We start from the raw sequence: 13411 nt of genomic DNA, 5'->3' as shown, positions 1-13411 counted from the left end.
GCAAGTTTTTTTATATATATATATATATATATATATATATATATATTTATACAGGGCCTAAAATTAAAACTCACCAAGCTCCAAATGCGAGTAAAAATCAGCGTTGGCGAGTATATGTAACGTGTCAGTCGCCATTTGGCGGGTAAAACTTTTACGAAATATAACAATGCAATGTAGTGGGAACTAGAGACCTGCGCGGGACTGATTTTTGTCTGTAACAAAAACCAACAAATGGTTCTGTAACATCTCCTAAGATCCACAACATCCCAGCATAAACACTCCCGATAAAATATTTGTTATTTAGGCTTAGCATCAACATTCACAAACCACAGTTATTTTTAACAGAAAAGCAAGCATGGGCTGCTGCGTGCATGGTTTGGCATGGCAGAATGCGAGCAGCGCTTCCTTTATTATCACTAAAAGCTGACATCTCAGTTCATCGCGATCTCATAAAGCTCTGTTATAACACAATGAACATATGCACAATGAATCTTTCACAATGTCTACACTTCGTGTGTTAAAATGAGACGATTCGTAAACATGCAATTTCAGCACTGCTGTGAGTGGAGTCTAACACCTCTGGTTGGCCATTGAGTTCCAGAAATCAACAGCTGAGTCTGTGATTGGCTACATTGCGCAACCCTTTAAACACGTGTTATAAATAGAAACTATGCCTAGCTTGCGCGTTAATAATTTTAATGTTATTAGTTGTTCTTTTTGCTTTTGTGCAACACATAAATAACAATTTATATGTTTTAGACATTTTATGTTTAAATCATTTCTATTTTGCGGGAGTCCCGCGAGCCATTTTATTCTCCGCATCCCGCACACACACGAGTCTCTTCCCGCCCGCACCCACACTCGCCCATCAAGAGTTGTCCCGCGGCGCACCCTGTTGCGTTTGGTCCCGCGGTACTCCCGCGGGAGTGCAGGTCTCTAGTCCAGGGTCACATATTATATTAAAATAAAGTATTATACAATAGTAAAAAAAATCTTAACAAAATGCTTTTCATGCTAGGCTAATTTTATGTCAGATAACAGTTTATTTAACATATCTAATAGATTTCACAACAAAATACATGAGATTTGTCCCTCTAATGCTTTACAAAAAAGTAACAGGACACTGAATTGTACTAGCAAAAAGTGCATTGGAAAATGGAAGCAGTTTTGTGACCTTCTGTTATCGCTCAGTGCGAGGAGATAGGTTGGCATCACATCCAGACGTGTCATTGCTGTCTGATGGGTGACTTTGCAGCATTGAAGAGTGTGTGTGAGGTTTATCCTGTCCCTGTTAGCCAGTGACAGTAAAGGCCTCAGGAGGGACTTTTAACAAACCAATGCCACTTTGTATGCTAGAAGACGTCACTCATGCAAAGGCTGGGAATGCTGAATCAGCAGCACATCATGCAGTGAACCCGTTCTCACTCATTTGCCTTCTCACTATAGGCTGTCAGAACATCTAGGCAACTGGACTCCTTGATTTGACTGCCACGGCCTCTGTGCAGAGCTCTATGGACAGTGAAATCAAGGTGCTATGCAAATGGGGCTCATTTGGAGCATCAATGAAGTTAATCAAGCTTTAAATAAGCTTTCAATTTGGGCCAGTGAGCCAATGAACAATTTGCTGCCCTCTGAGCTTCACAGCAGCGGGTAGAAACAAGGTGATTGCTGATAAGGTGCTAATATTCATTAGCATTTTTTGGGCAATTATCAATTTAAATTTGATACAATTTCAAGCATTTTAGCAAAAGGTCATGAAAAACATGATCTATAAAAAAAAAAAAGAAAGAAAGAAAAGCGTGTCCAAATCAGTATTGTTTTAGTTATTTTACAGTCTATACTCCTGTACAGTGGAGAAAAACATGGATAATCATATGTGTACTTCATATTTCTTTCGAGAGAATGACTTTTTCCCCCCTATTTTTAGGTTTTCATCTGATATTTACATTTTATTTTATTTATAATTTTAAGTTTTTTAAGTTTAAGTTTTCATCTAAAAAAACTTTTAAATACTTGTACTTTTTGTTTTAGTTAATAACAATTATTCTTTTATATTTTCATTTTTTTAATTTTATTTCAAGTTTTAGTAATTTATTTAGATTTATGCTTTTATCTGATATTTATGTTTTATTTTGATATACTGAAATTTTAATAGTTTTACTTTTTGTTTTATTTAACAATAACAACACTGGTGCAAAGTTTTTACTATGTAAAAGCTGACACCCTAGTCTGGTCAATCTGGTGTTTAGTTGGGCAGGCAGCTGGTATCCCAACATGACCACATAAAAAATGTGACTAGACTAGCCTGACTAGGTTAGGAGACAAACTAAGACCAGCAAACCTGCATAGGCTGTTTTTTTTTTAAAGAATACAAACTGTATTTTACAGGACAAAACAGTATGTCTGTGCATTTGCCTTTTTAACAGCGAATATTGTATATTATGATATATCTCACGCTGGTGTGCTGCTCTGACTATTCATGTTTCATGAGTTAGAGTAAAATCATAGCTGAGGAAAAACTCAATACAGCTATTACAGACCCATTATGAAATCATTTTTCTAAACAAACGGCATCTGTGAGGGGCCATGCACATGCTCGTGGCAGTAAAACTGGAAATAAATTTGTGTAATAGATGAGATGCTCTGTTTCTGTGCGGCAGGTGTATTTGCCAAACACAAGCGGTGAGCAACGCGGTTGGAGAAGCTATTAAACGGGATGTTCAGAACAAGTGCAGCCATAGTAAAGTCATAGTAAATTAAACACTTCAAAGTCAGATAAAAAATACAGTTAAATTAGCCGAAGTGTTTTGCCATTTTAAAATACTGTCTCAAATCCCAGTTTAATGAGACAGCTAAGCAAGCCATTTGTTAGGGGATTTCTCATTTGTGGCACTATTAAAACCTGCTGACATTATGTCAGGACGAGAGAGATCAGGCATTAGAAGTGCTTTGGAAACCTGTTTGGAAACAATCATTATTGTAATTCTAATGGTGCCACCAGTGTTATTTTAGTATTATTTATATACTATCATAGTCTTTATTAATATTTTAAATGAGCTTTTATTTTTAGATTTTCAGTTTTCATTTTATTTTTAGTTTTAGTAATTGTATTTATTAGTTTTTTATATATATAATTTTAATTTATGTTTATTATTTATTTTATTTATTTATTTTTCAATTCATATATTGTGTGTTTTAGTTTTGGAAATTTTAGTACTCCAACTTAAAACATATTTCAGTTAGTTGTCAAAGCTAATTTTCTTTCTTTTTTTTTCAAAAAAGTTTTTCCATCTAACATTTGTTTTATTTCAGCTTTATTTAACATAGTTTTAGTTCAACAACAACAACATTGGGTGCCACTAAAGCAGGGGTGGGCAAACTTTTTGACTCGAAGGCCACATCAAGTTTTTGAATACAAGTCGCATAGTACAGTATAAGTATGACAAATTAAGCTTTGATGTATATTTATTTATTTATCCTAAATGTACACTTACTGTTACTGCACTGTACTTTGTGTACTTGTACATGGAAATATACTTATTACTTATGAAAAGCTCGCTTTCTTTCTCCCACTCTCTTTCACACACATCTTTCTTTCTTTCTCCCACTCTCTCCTACAAATGCACACACATACTGCATGCTGCACAACTTCTTGTCCAGGCCCTTGTCATCTCTAGGCTGGACTACTGCAATGCTCTTCTGGCTGGACTTCCATCAAGCACAATCAAACCTCTACAAATGATTCAGAATGCAGCGGTACGACTGGTCTTCAACGAGCCCAAAAGAGCCCATGTTACACCTCTCTTTATCTCCTTGCACTGGCTACCGGTTGCGGCTCGAATCAAGTTCAAGACATTGATGCTTGCATATAGAACAGCCACAGACTCAGCACCCGCCTACTTCCACTCACTACTACGAATCTACATCCCCTTCAGAAGTCTGAGATCCGCTAGTGAGCGACGCCTCGTGGTACCATCACAGAGAGGCTCAAAATCACTTTCCAGAACATTCTCGTTCACCACTCCTGGCTGGTGGAACGATCTTCCCACCCCTATCCGGAATGCTGAATCCCTGACAATTTTCAAGCGACAGCTGAAAACTCATCTCTTTCGAAGCTACTTGACTTATTCATAAAAAAAATAAAATAAAAAAAAATAAAAAATAAAAAAATAACTCTCTCTCTTTATTTATTCCTTCTCTTTCTAGCTTGTACTTATTTGAACAATGTCTAAGAACTTGGTATTACAACCACTTCCTGTGTCTGTTTGCCTCTTTAAGAAGAATCGCTTTATGTATCCCCCAATTGTAAGTCGCTTTGGATAAAAGCGTCTGCTAAATGACTAAATGTAAATGTACATACAGTACAGATACATGGTCGCGAGCACATATGCAACAAACACACGTACAGAAACTTGTCAGCGCTGACCCGCAACTTTATCAGTAAAATAGTTTTGCAAATGAAAAGCTATAACATTTCTCAATAACGCTGCTGTTTTTGAAGAAGTTAAACTTACGGATTTGCTATTGGTAGACATGCTGCTGCTGAATAATGTTGAGAGACGAACATGCAGTACTCTGGTAATTCACAGACGTTTAATCCATCTCTCTCTTTCTCTCTCAATAGCTGAATTTTTCTGCATAAACGCTGAAGCCTCTGTTACTAGCATTAAAATAAAATGACATTTTGTAATCAGCAATGGGATTCTGCGATAGAGAGTACTGCAACAAGTTCCAAGGATTAATTTTTTTTTGCTGTTTTGGGGTGATAATATTATATATTATGTATTATATATTAATGGGCAAGGGTCCCAAATATTTATTTTGCCTATAAGAGGTAAATCCAACCCTGACCATATTACTGAGTGCATTCTAATTCTGACTGAATATACCGTATACGTAACAGTTACAGCACTGGGGCCGGTTGCACCTGCTGGACGTACACCCGGTTGTAAGACTAGGCTGGACGTAAATGGTGCTTTAAGTCGTGCGTAGAATTTATACCCGTTGCACCATCTCGGCGTAGTGTTACGTCTGACACTAAATCTTACGCCTAGTCAGAGGTAGGTGTAAAGTGAAAAGTCATGATTTGCTCGGACATTATTCGTTTTTAGGATTCATGTCTGTTAGTTAATTATTACTGCAGACGTGACCTGTAATGTTTATGGTCTTTTCGGGCAGGATAAGCGATATCAATCGCGAAGCTCTGTGCTATCCTACCACACTGTCGACATTGAATACAAAATATATTTCTGTCAAGCATGTAATAATTATGCAGTAAAATATTACATATGAACTGGGATTATTAAAAGAAACTGAACCATTTGACATCTTGCTTGGAAGGACAGTGTGCTTGAAAATATTTCACGTCTTTAATTCAATTCATTATTTGTAGCGTGCCTGCCATCCAATAATCGCAATAAGTTTTGTGCTTTGTTACTTTTAATCAGAAATAAATGATCAGCTTTCAAATTCTGTGACTTTTATAATACAAACCATAAACGTATTTTTTCAGCCACAGAAAGACAGCAAAACACAAAATGTCACGTAAAGTCACAATTACCTCAGGAAAGACATTCATTGTACATAAACTTGTCAGCTATAAAAAAATAACTCTAGAAAGAAGCATTGTATTACATTTATTATATTTTACTTAACCTTGATGAAATCTGTCATGGGAGTGTGCAGGGAGACTTCAGATATAAAAACGCGGACTTGTTAGGAAATGTTTACTCAATGAAATCATAGCGCGGTGATTTCACTTATATTATGTCTTGAGCAATTCAGTTCTATATTAGTAGTTGTAACCATTGCGGCGTGAACGACGTCTCAGCTATATCTATAACTGAGGGAGAATGTGTCGGCGTGGACACGCATTGTCTACGCCGGGCGTAGTTGCGCCTGATCGTAGTTTCAGTTGGTGCAACAGGTGTAAATATTTATCGTAAAGCAGGACGTTGCAAAGCCCAGCGTAGGGCTTACACCCAGCGTTTTTACGTCTAGCTGGTGCAACCGGCCCCTGCAGGCTATCACGGCATCTATTGGATTCTGCTGATATTGCATCAAAATAACTCCACTTCCTCTAACATCTACAGTAAATAACCAAGCAGCTACAAATGCAATGAAAAACCAACTCAAAAACAAGTCGGCTAGTGAAAGTTAGCGTGAACGCGGTCAGCAATGTGAGCAGCTGATTAACCATTTTTCCAGTGCCAACGTTTGTTTATTGGTCCTGCTGACGAAGCCCCACAGATAATAGCCCCATGCGATATGAAAGCTTGGTCGGGTAATTATCTGCGGCAGAGGAGGTGATGACGACGCTGGTCAGTTGAAGGATATGAAATATCTTTCAGGATCTAATTACTGGGTAGCCAGAGGTGTAATTTCCCTCTTTCACTTGGCGGCTTCAGATATGGGAAGAGAATGCGTTCACTTCAGGTAAGTGCTATCATGCTCTCTGATCTTATTCAGATTCAGAGCCCAGCCATGGAAAGGAAGGGCAGGAAGGATAGGAACCATGTGCAAGAGGTCTGAATGTACAGATAAAGACAGACTATCATAGCGGAGACCGGAAGAATAATAGACGTATGGCCTTTCTTTAATACCAAGCGACCTCATCGCATTTATGTTGGAGTTTTATTGCTTTTGTCGCTTTCAGCGGCTTGACCAAGCTTCTCTTTGCACAATTGCATGCGCTTAGCATAATGTGGCATTTATAAAGGTTTGTTTCTGAATTACTGTGGGCGGTACTTTCAACCTCCTGACTTATGTTTTGCACAAAGAATGGCAAAGGCAACTATAAAAACTTGAAAGCTAATATTAAAGTTGTAGGGATTTCATGAACAGGACACTGATACGCCACTGAATCACCATCATGAGGCTTCGAATTGATCAAATCAAGAAACAACAAAGCTTTCTTTGTATCAAGGACTGCATTGGTTTGGTGTCATATAATTTCAATGTTAAAACTTTTGCCAAGATCAACGTTACCTCTCTAAGAGCTTACAAATTATCAAAGAACGTATTTATCCGTGGCCAGGAGAATACATAGTCAATTTGTTAAAATATACTGAGGTCACGGCTCGCTGGACGACCCTTGATTTAAAGTGTAACATAACAAATTTGAAATCGGTTTAATCAGGTGAACTTCGTATTTTCAGATCCGAGTCCTATCAAAACCTGAATGAATTAATAATAATTAATTCCCTTACAAATTTAAGTAATCAAGTCATTACAAAGTCAAGACGAGTCCCTGGCCAGAGCATGCGTGGATGTGCTGATACATTAGAGAAGTTTTACAGGAAATCAATAACCAAGCCTGTTTCTGTTTACTTCAGCCATTCCGATAAAAACGAAAGGTTTTAAAGAATGAATCAAAGTGGAACTAGGCAAAGACTGACAGTAAATCTGTTGAAGAGAGGATAAAAACCTACATAGAACATCTAATTATTCAATGTATTATACAGAGCAATAAAGAAGGTCTTTGACTGGCTTTTTGTGGCATTTGTAAGATGGCACCGTCAAGGTAAAAATAGTACTTTCAAACGTTTTTCAAGACCCTGTTCCATTCAGTTGCATTCCATAAAGCAATTTAAAAAGAATGCTTATTACTGCATGTGAAAGCTTTCAAGCTTCAAAAAGGATGCAGAAGCACCATAAAAGCATCATAAAAGTGGTCCAAACAATGAACTGGGTGAGGAACAAATTGAATTTAAGTAGCTATTCACTCTCAAATTGATTCATTTCTCGAGATGACTCAGTGATCCAGTTGCAGAAATTAACTCCTCACTGGAGGTGAAGATCGGTGAATAATGAGATAAATCAAGTCGAACTCTTCCTCACAAAGCTGTCAAATGCAGCATACGAGTCGTATGGACCACTTTTTATGGTGGTTTTACATTCAGGTTCAAGCCACAGAAGAAAGTCAGTCATACATATTTGGAATGACATGGGGGTCGGTAAATTAATTAAAATTTTTGGGTGAACTATCCCTTTAAGAATGAGGCCTCTTTTTGAATTGTGCTGAATTTTTTGTTCTTAAAATAGATGATCGATCCTTATTAGATATCAGAATATTCAATATGACTGCATCAAACGTACTTGAGCTCTTGTAGTCTTTCTTCTTCAGTTTGCGTCTCATCATGGTGCCGCGGGGACTTGTGGGATACATGGTGCGTGGCAGCGTGTTCATGTTGAGTGAGCTCAGACTGTAGGCACTCATGGAGGTGGGAGAGAAGGATGAACCCAGAGCTGTGGGCGAAAGAGAGAGATGTTTTGGCAAAATTATCAACTCTCAATGACTCATTTCAAAACCTCATATACTTAGTATATAAAGTTCAGTTTTGCTTGGTAAAATGCTTCTATTATACATTTTTTACGCATTTAAAACAATTGAAAAAGTGAAAAGCCAACATAAACTTCATGATGCCATAGTATTCGGTGTGTCACTCTTGCTTTAATGACAGCAGCACTGGAGCAGCGTGATCATGATCAACATCTGACAACCTGTACAAAGTCGCATGATTAATCTCACACATTTACCTAGATTAGTGACCTAGAACCTATTCATTTTGTTTTAATCATGTTCAAATCCCATTTTGAATCCCATATTTTCAACTGAACTTTCGAACCCCACCACTGTATCTTAACGTTTTCTAACAACAGATGCAAGCGGTTTGTCAGCAGTCGAGGAAATGCACAAAACAACTCATTAAAGCGCTACAGACTGCGCCCTCATCTTTGACACTGTGTGAACGGTGGTAAGTCTTCATCAAAGCACATCTCTAAAAATACTCCCCGATGCCTAAAAGCCACTTCTATCACAGAATAACGGCTAAGAACCAAATCACAGTTCTTACTGATCAGATGAAGAGCTTCAAAGCCATTTTTTAGCTCTTATAAAAATTTTTTTTTTTTAAATTCCCAACTGGCAGAATATCACTACTCCAAAAAAAAATGTTTTATTTGGCTGGGACATTGGTGATGCTGAAAACATGGCAGGATTAGAGCAGATTAGTCTTTTTTTTATTTGTTTTATTTGCTGTTTGAAACAGTTTGTCTGCCCTTGGCACATGAGGACATTCTGCTTTTCTCTTTCTCTCTCTCTTTTTAAAAGCCATTAAACCACAGCTTTAAGAGCCATAATGAGGCCTTCTGGTCCACTTGTGTATTGTATAGGATTAGCTTTCCTAATCCAAACATTAAGGAGTTAATGTCCAGCTAATAAAGGCTAATTTGTCTTGAGGAAAAAAGAAAACAGAGGCTTAAGTAATACAACTCTCAGGGGATTTTTGCTCTTTCACGCGCATCAAGGACACATCTTGCAGAGTTAAACTCTCATAACCAAGGGGGTTATATAATCCAGGGAAAAAAAAGAGACTGTGACTAAAAAGTATTGATGGAATGGCAGTAAATTATGTGAAGCCACCAGCACTGAAGTGCCCGTGGCATCTTTACGACCCTCCTGAATGGAGAATCTGAGACACGACTGTGAAGGTGAGAAAAGGTGTTGCAAGCCATTTTAGCCTTGTTGCTAACTTCAAAATTCAATCATATGTGTGATATACGTGAAAACCAGTTGAATCGCTGGACGTTTAAAGGTTTCTGTACCATTGGTTGCTGCAGTTTTTAAACTTGAATCAGCAAGATGTTTAGGGGTCTGCAAAAATGAATTTTTTAGGGTTGTCAAAATTAATATTTACGTTTTTAATATTCATATTTAAGTTTAAATTAGCTAAATTAACCATATATATATATATATATATATATATATATATATATATATATTCCCCCCCATTTTTTACACTAACAATTATGTGTTTTATAATGTTTTATGTTTTAATATATATTTTTAAATATCCATCGAAAATATTAATAAAATAATAACTAGGCAGCCCTAGTCTTAACAGTAATAAATAAATAAAAACAAAGTATAATAATAACTACAAATAAAATTAAATAAAAAATAAAATGGAAAATGGAAAATATCAAAAACGAAAAATATAAAAAACTATTTTTTATTTAAAAGTTTATATAGCTACAGTACCATTTCTCGAAAACAACATGTATCTATAGCATGAATAGAATATGACTTTTCTTCACATAGTATAAATGGGTCTTTATAAATTAAATTAAATAGCTATTATATTTTAAAAAGGGAGTTATTCACAAGATTATACAGCTACTTTGGGGTCCTTGGCATCAAAATTTTCCTTAGGTTCCATTGTGTCACTGCTCACATAAAGCTAAACTACACTAAACTTGGTCGCATCATAAATGGTCTGTCACATCGCCTCTAAGCGCTAGCTCTCACTAAAAATGAACAACTTCCAGTTGCTTTAATGCTGCAAACCATTGTCAGTGTTAACAAACAAGTACAGGTCATCTCTAACAGTCTCACAGTGCCCTTGAAACACACAGAGCGCCAACAAAAGAGATCAATAAAGCCCTGATGGCCGGAATTTATAATAATGAGTCCATATAATCAAATCAGACTCTGTAAGGCCGCTAAAAGAGGAAAAGCATGACCTAAAACATAAATGAGAAGTGCTTTTGTGGCGAGTGACAATTCTCCCATCTTATCAGCCAATTAGAGAGTGAATCTAGGGCCTCAGGATGTCAATTATCATTGATTACATGTCCCAGAATGTACTTGAGATTTTGAAGTCCACCCATGACCGCACAGGGAGAAACGATCAGGTCACGTTGCGAGAATGTCAATAGTGCAATATTGCTTCCTTAACAAGGATTATGTTCCATATCCCCCAAAGAATGGCACCACAAAGGTGTCCTCTGGATTCACTGTGTATCTTCTGCACAACAAAAACCACTGAATGGCTCAGCGCGTCTGGCTTCGTACAGTGACTCTGAGCTTTTCCGTTCCTCTGGTAGAATAGAGCTCAGCTACACCCACAGATGGAGAATAAAGACCAGATATAATACGGAGGAAGAGAGCAGCAGAGAGAGAAAAACAGTCTTTAGCCTTAGCGTAGTTTAGAGACAAGGAAACAGCTGGAGAACAAATTAGTTCTGCTCTGTTTTCCAAAGAGATCAAATAAAACACACTAAAAAAGACAAAAACAAAAACAGACTTATCAAATAAAGCACAAAAGGAGACATTCGAACGAATGCAGTCCTGTATTGCATATCACATTCCTGTAGACGCCATGGGTTCAACTCCTGAAAAATGCATGATTTAAACTGATTAAAAAGTAAATGTGTGTGTAAATCGCTTTGGAAAATAAAATAAAATATACAGGATCTACTAAGTGACAGACATTTATAACATATGGAGACATCAATCAATAAATTTAAAGATAACTTTTCATCTTGCATGTTCAGCAATACATACTGCATCTTCACTCCCATTGGCTGTCGCTGCTGATTTGCATAAGTTCAATACTGCCCAACTTGGCAATGGTTTTTTGCTCATGTGGCATTAAATAGCCACAAAAAAATCTCACTGAAAATATATAAGACTGAGTTTTTACTAAACAATGAAAATAAAAAAAATCTGGATATATTGACGTTATAAAGTCAAAACCCATAAAAGAATGGAATAAATCCATTTAGCGGTGATATTAATGAGAAACAAGGAGTGATACAAGAGGATGAGGATGAAGGAAAAGGGAAGGAACATTACAGGGGTGGTTTGGAGAGGTTTTCTGCTTGGTCTGGCTGCGGGACTGGTCGGGGTGGTAGGTGTTATAGTGTTGATAGGGAAGGAAGTTGCTGTTGTTGTTTGTTCCGGATTCCCAGGGTAATGGCCGGTTACTCCTCTGCACCTTGACTGACCACACGGAGAGGAGAGAGAAAGGGAGGACGTGAGCAGGAAGAAACATACTGTACAACACCACATAAATGCCACTGTATAACACATATAAGATAAATCATACAAGGAGAGACACTTTTAAAACTGCGATTAACCCTGGAAAAAAATACCATGGTTAAAAGTGACCCTAGTTTAACAATGTTTAATGAAGGGTTATTTAGTCTGCTTTGTGATTGGGCTTTCTTCATAAGTACATAAATGGACAAAAACAAGGACAAGTAAAACAAGACATACCAAATATTTGTTGCTGGGATAGTTTATTAAAAAGTGAAAAGTTATGTTGTACCAAACCTGTATGACTTGAAGAAAATGGGTAAAAAAAATAATAAATAAATAAAATATAAATAATAAAATAAAGAAAATTTATTTGGGGGCGAATTATACCTTTAGAAGATGTTCTAGGTCGAAACAACCAATGTCACAAAAAATAAGAAATCAGGAAGGGGGCCAACACTTTTTCACACCACTGTATATCTCACCATAAGCACAGCTTTGGACAAAAGACAAGCAAGTTAAGACAAGTTTAAAAAAAATAATAAAAAAGATATATCAAAATATTTGGAAATTTTGCAGGGAGAGTTCATTAAAAAATGTTTGTTGTTACAAACTTGTATGACTTACTTTCTTCTGCATAAAACAAATTAAAAATGTTTCATTTGTCCATACAATAAAATCAGTGGGTCAAAAAAATAAAATAGTAATTTTTTGGGGGGTGAATTATCCCTTTAAGGAATGTTCTAGGTCGAAGCAACCAATGTCACAATTAATGTAAACCTCACCAAAAATGCACCTGCAAGCTACTACTAGACTTTCTGACTTTCATATCGGACAAGCAGACTGAATATCTGCAGTAGCTGGCACAAAGAAACAAAATACAAGCATTCACATAGCAAGGTCTTTGCTCCCCTCAAAGCGTCCTCCTAGGAATACACAACTATGGACACAGGCATTGATCATTTTCTATTTTGGCTCCTTTCTGTTTCACAGTTAATTTTAGCAGTATGTTTGCTGCTACAAGCACACAGGCTAGAAAGAGAGATTACAAGAGCAGTCTGAGAGAGAAGAGAGAGGCGAACTGGAGGGCAGCGGCTGCAGAAGGGATTAGACAGGAAAGAGTCGGTGAGAGGTGATGGAGGGGTGTGTTTTTGTGTAAGGCAGGAGACTAGAGATCCATCATCACGATAGCATCAAACAGCAGCACAGGGTTAAAAGACTCCATTGAGACGTAGGTAATCAGGCCTGAACAGATGAGAACCATTACTTTTACAATTATGTGTGTGTGGGAAATAAAGAGGGAGACTGTTCATGAGTCATAGAGAGAAGAGGGGCAAATGAAAATGAAAATGATGAGTGTGTTTGCAGGCATTAATGTAGAATCTCTATGCCAAGGATGTCAACAAATGAAAATAATCATGACTTTTTTGGCTTTATGATTTATTGATTGATCATATATATATATATATATAATGGTTATGGCATTTTTAAATGGTTGATTATAATTTTTTTAAGTTAAAGTGGTCATATGACGTTGCTAAAAATAACATTATTTTGTGTATTTGGTGTAATGAAATGTGTTTATGCAGT

General features: G+C 36.8%; 1 protein-coding gene across 7 annotated transcripts in view; it reads right to left on the bottom strand.

Annotated features, from left to right (window-relative positions):
- LOC107694275 (glutamate receptor-interacting protein 1-like) overlaps window positions 1-13411 on the bottom strand; it is a 165245-nt gene that overhangs the window by 40572 nt on the left and 111262 nt on the right. For 6 of the 7 annotated variants that reach the window (XM_016493922.1, XM_016493923.1, XM_016493924.1 and 3 more), the window contains 2 exons: window positions 11639-11785; window positions 8098-8247 (listed from right to left, as the gene is read on the bottom strand). In XM_016493922.1, the coding sequence (XP_016349408.1) occupies window positions 8098-8247; window positions 11639-11785 (297 nt within the window). The remainder of the gene's footprint in view (window positions 1-8097; window positions 8248-11638; window positions 11786-13411) is intronic. The other variant, XM_016493927.1, reaches the window with a different exon arrangement.

This window comes from Sinocyclocheilus anshuiensis, unplaced genomic scaffold, assembly GCF_001515605.1.
Source record: "Sinocyclocheilus anshuiensis isolate Anshui unplaced genomic scaffold, SAMN03320099.WGS_v1.1 scaffold1316, whole genome shotgun sequence".
In the NCBI taxonomy this organism is placed as follows: domain Eukaryota; kingdom Metazoa; phylum Chordata; class Actinopteri; order Cypriniformes; family Cyprinidae; genus Sinocyclocheilus; species Sinocyclocheilus anshuiensis.
This window is presented reverse-complemented; position numbering and strand designations above follow the sequence as displayed.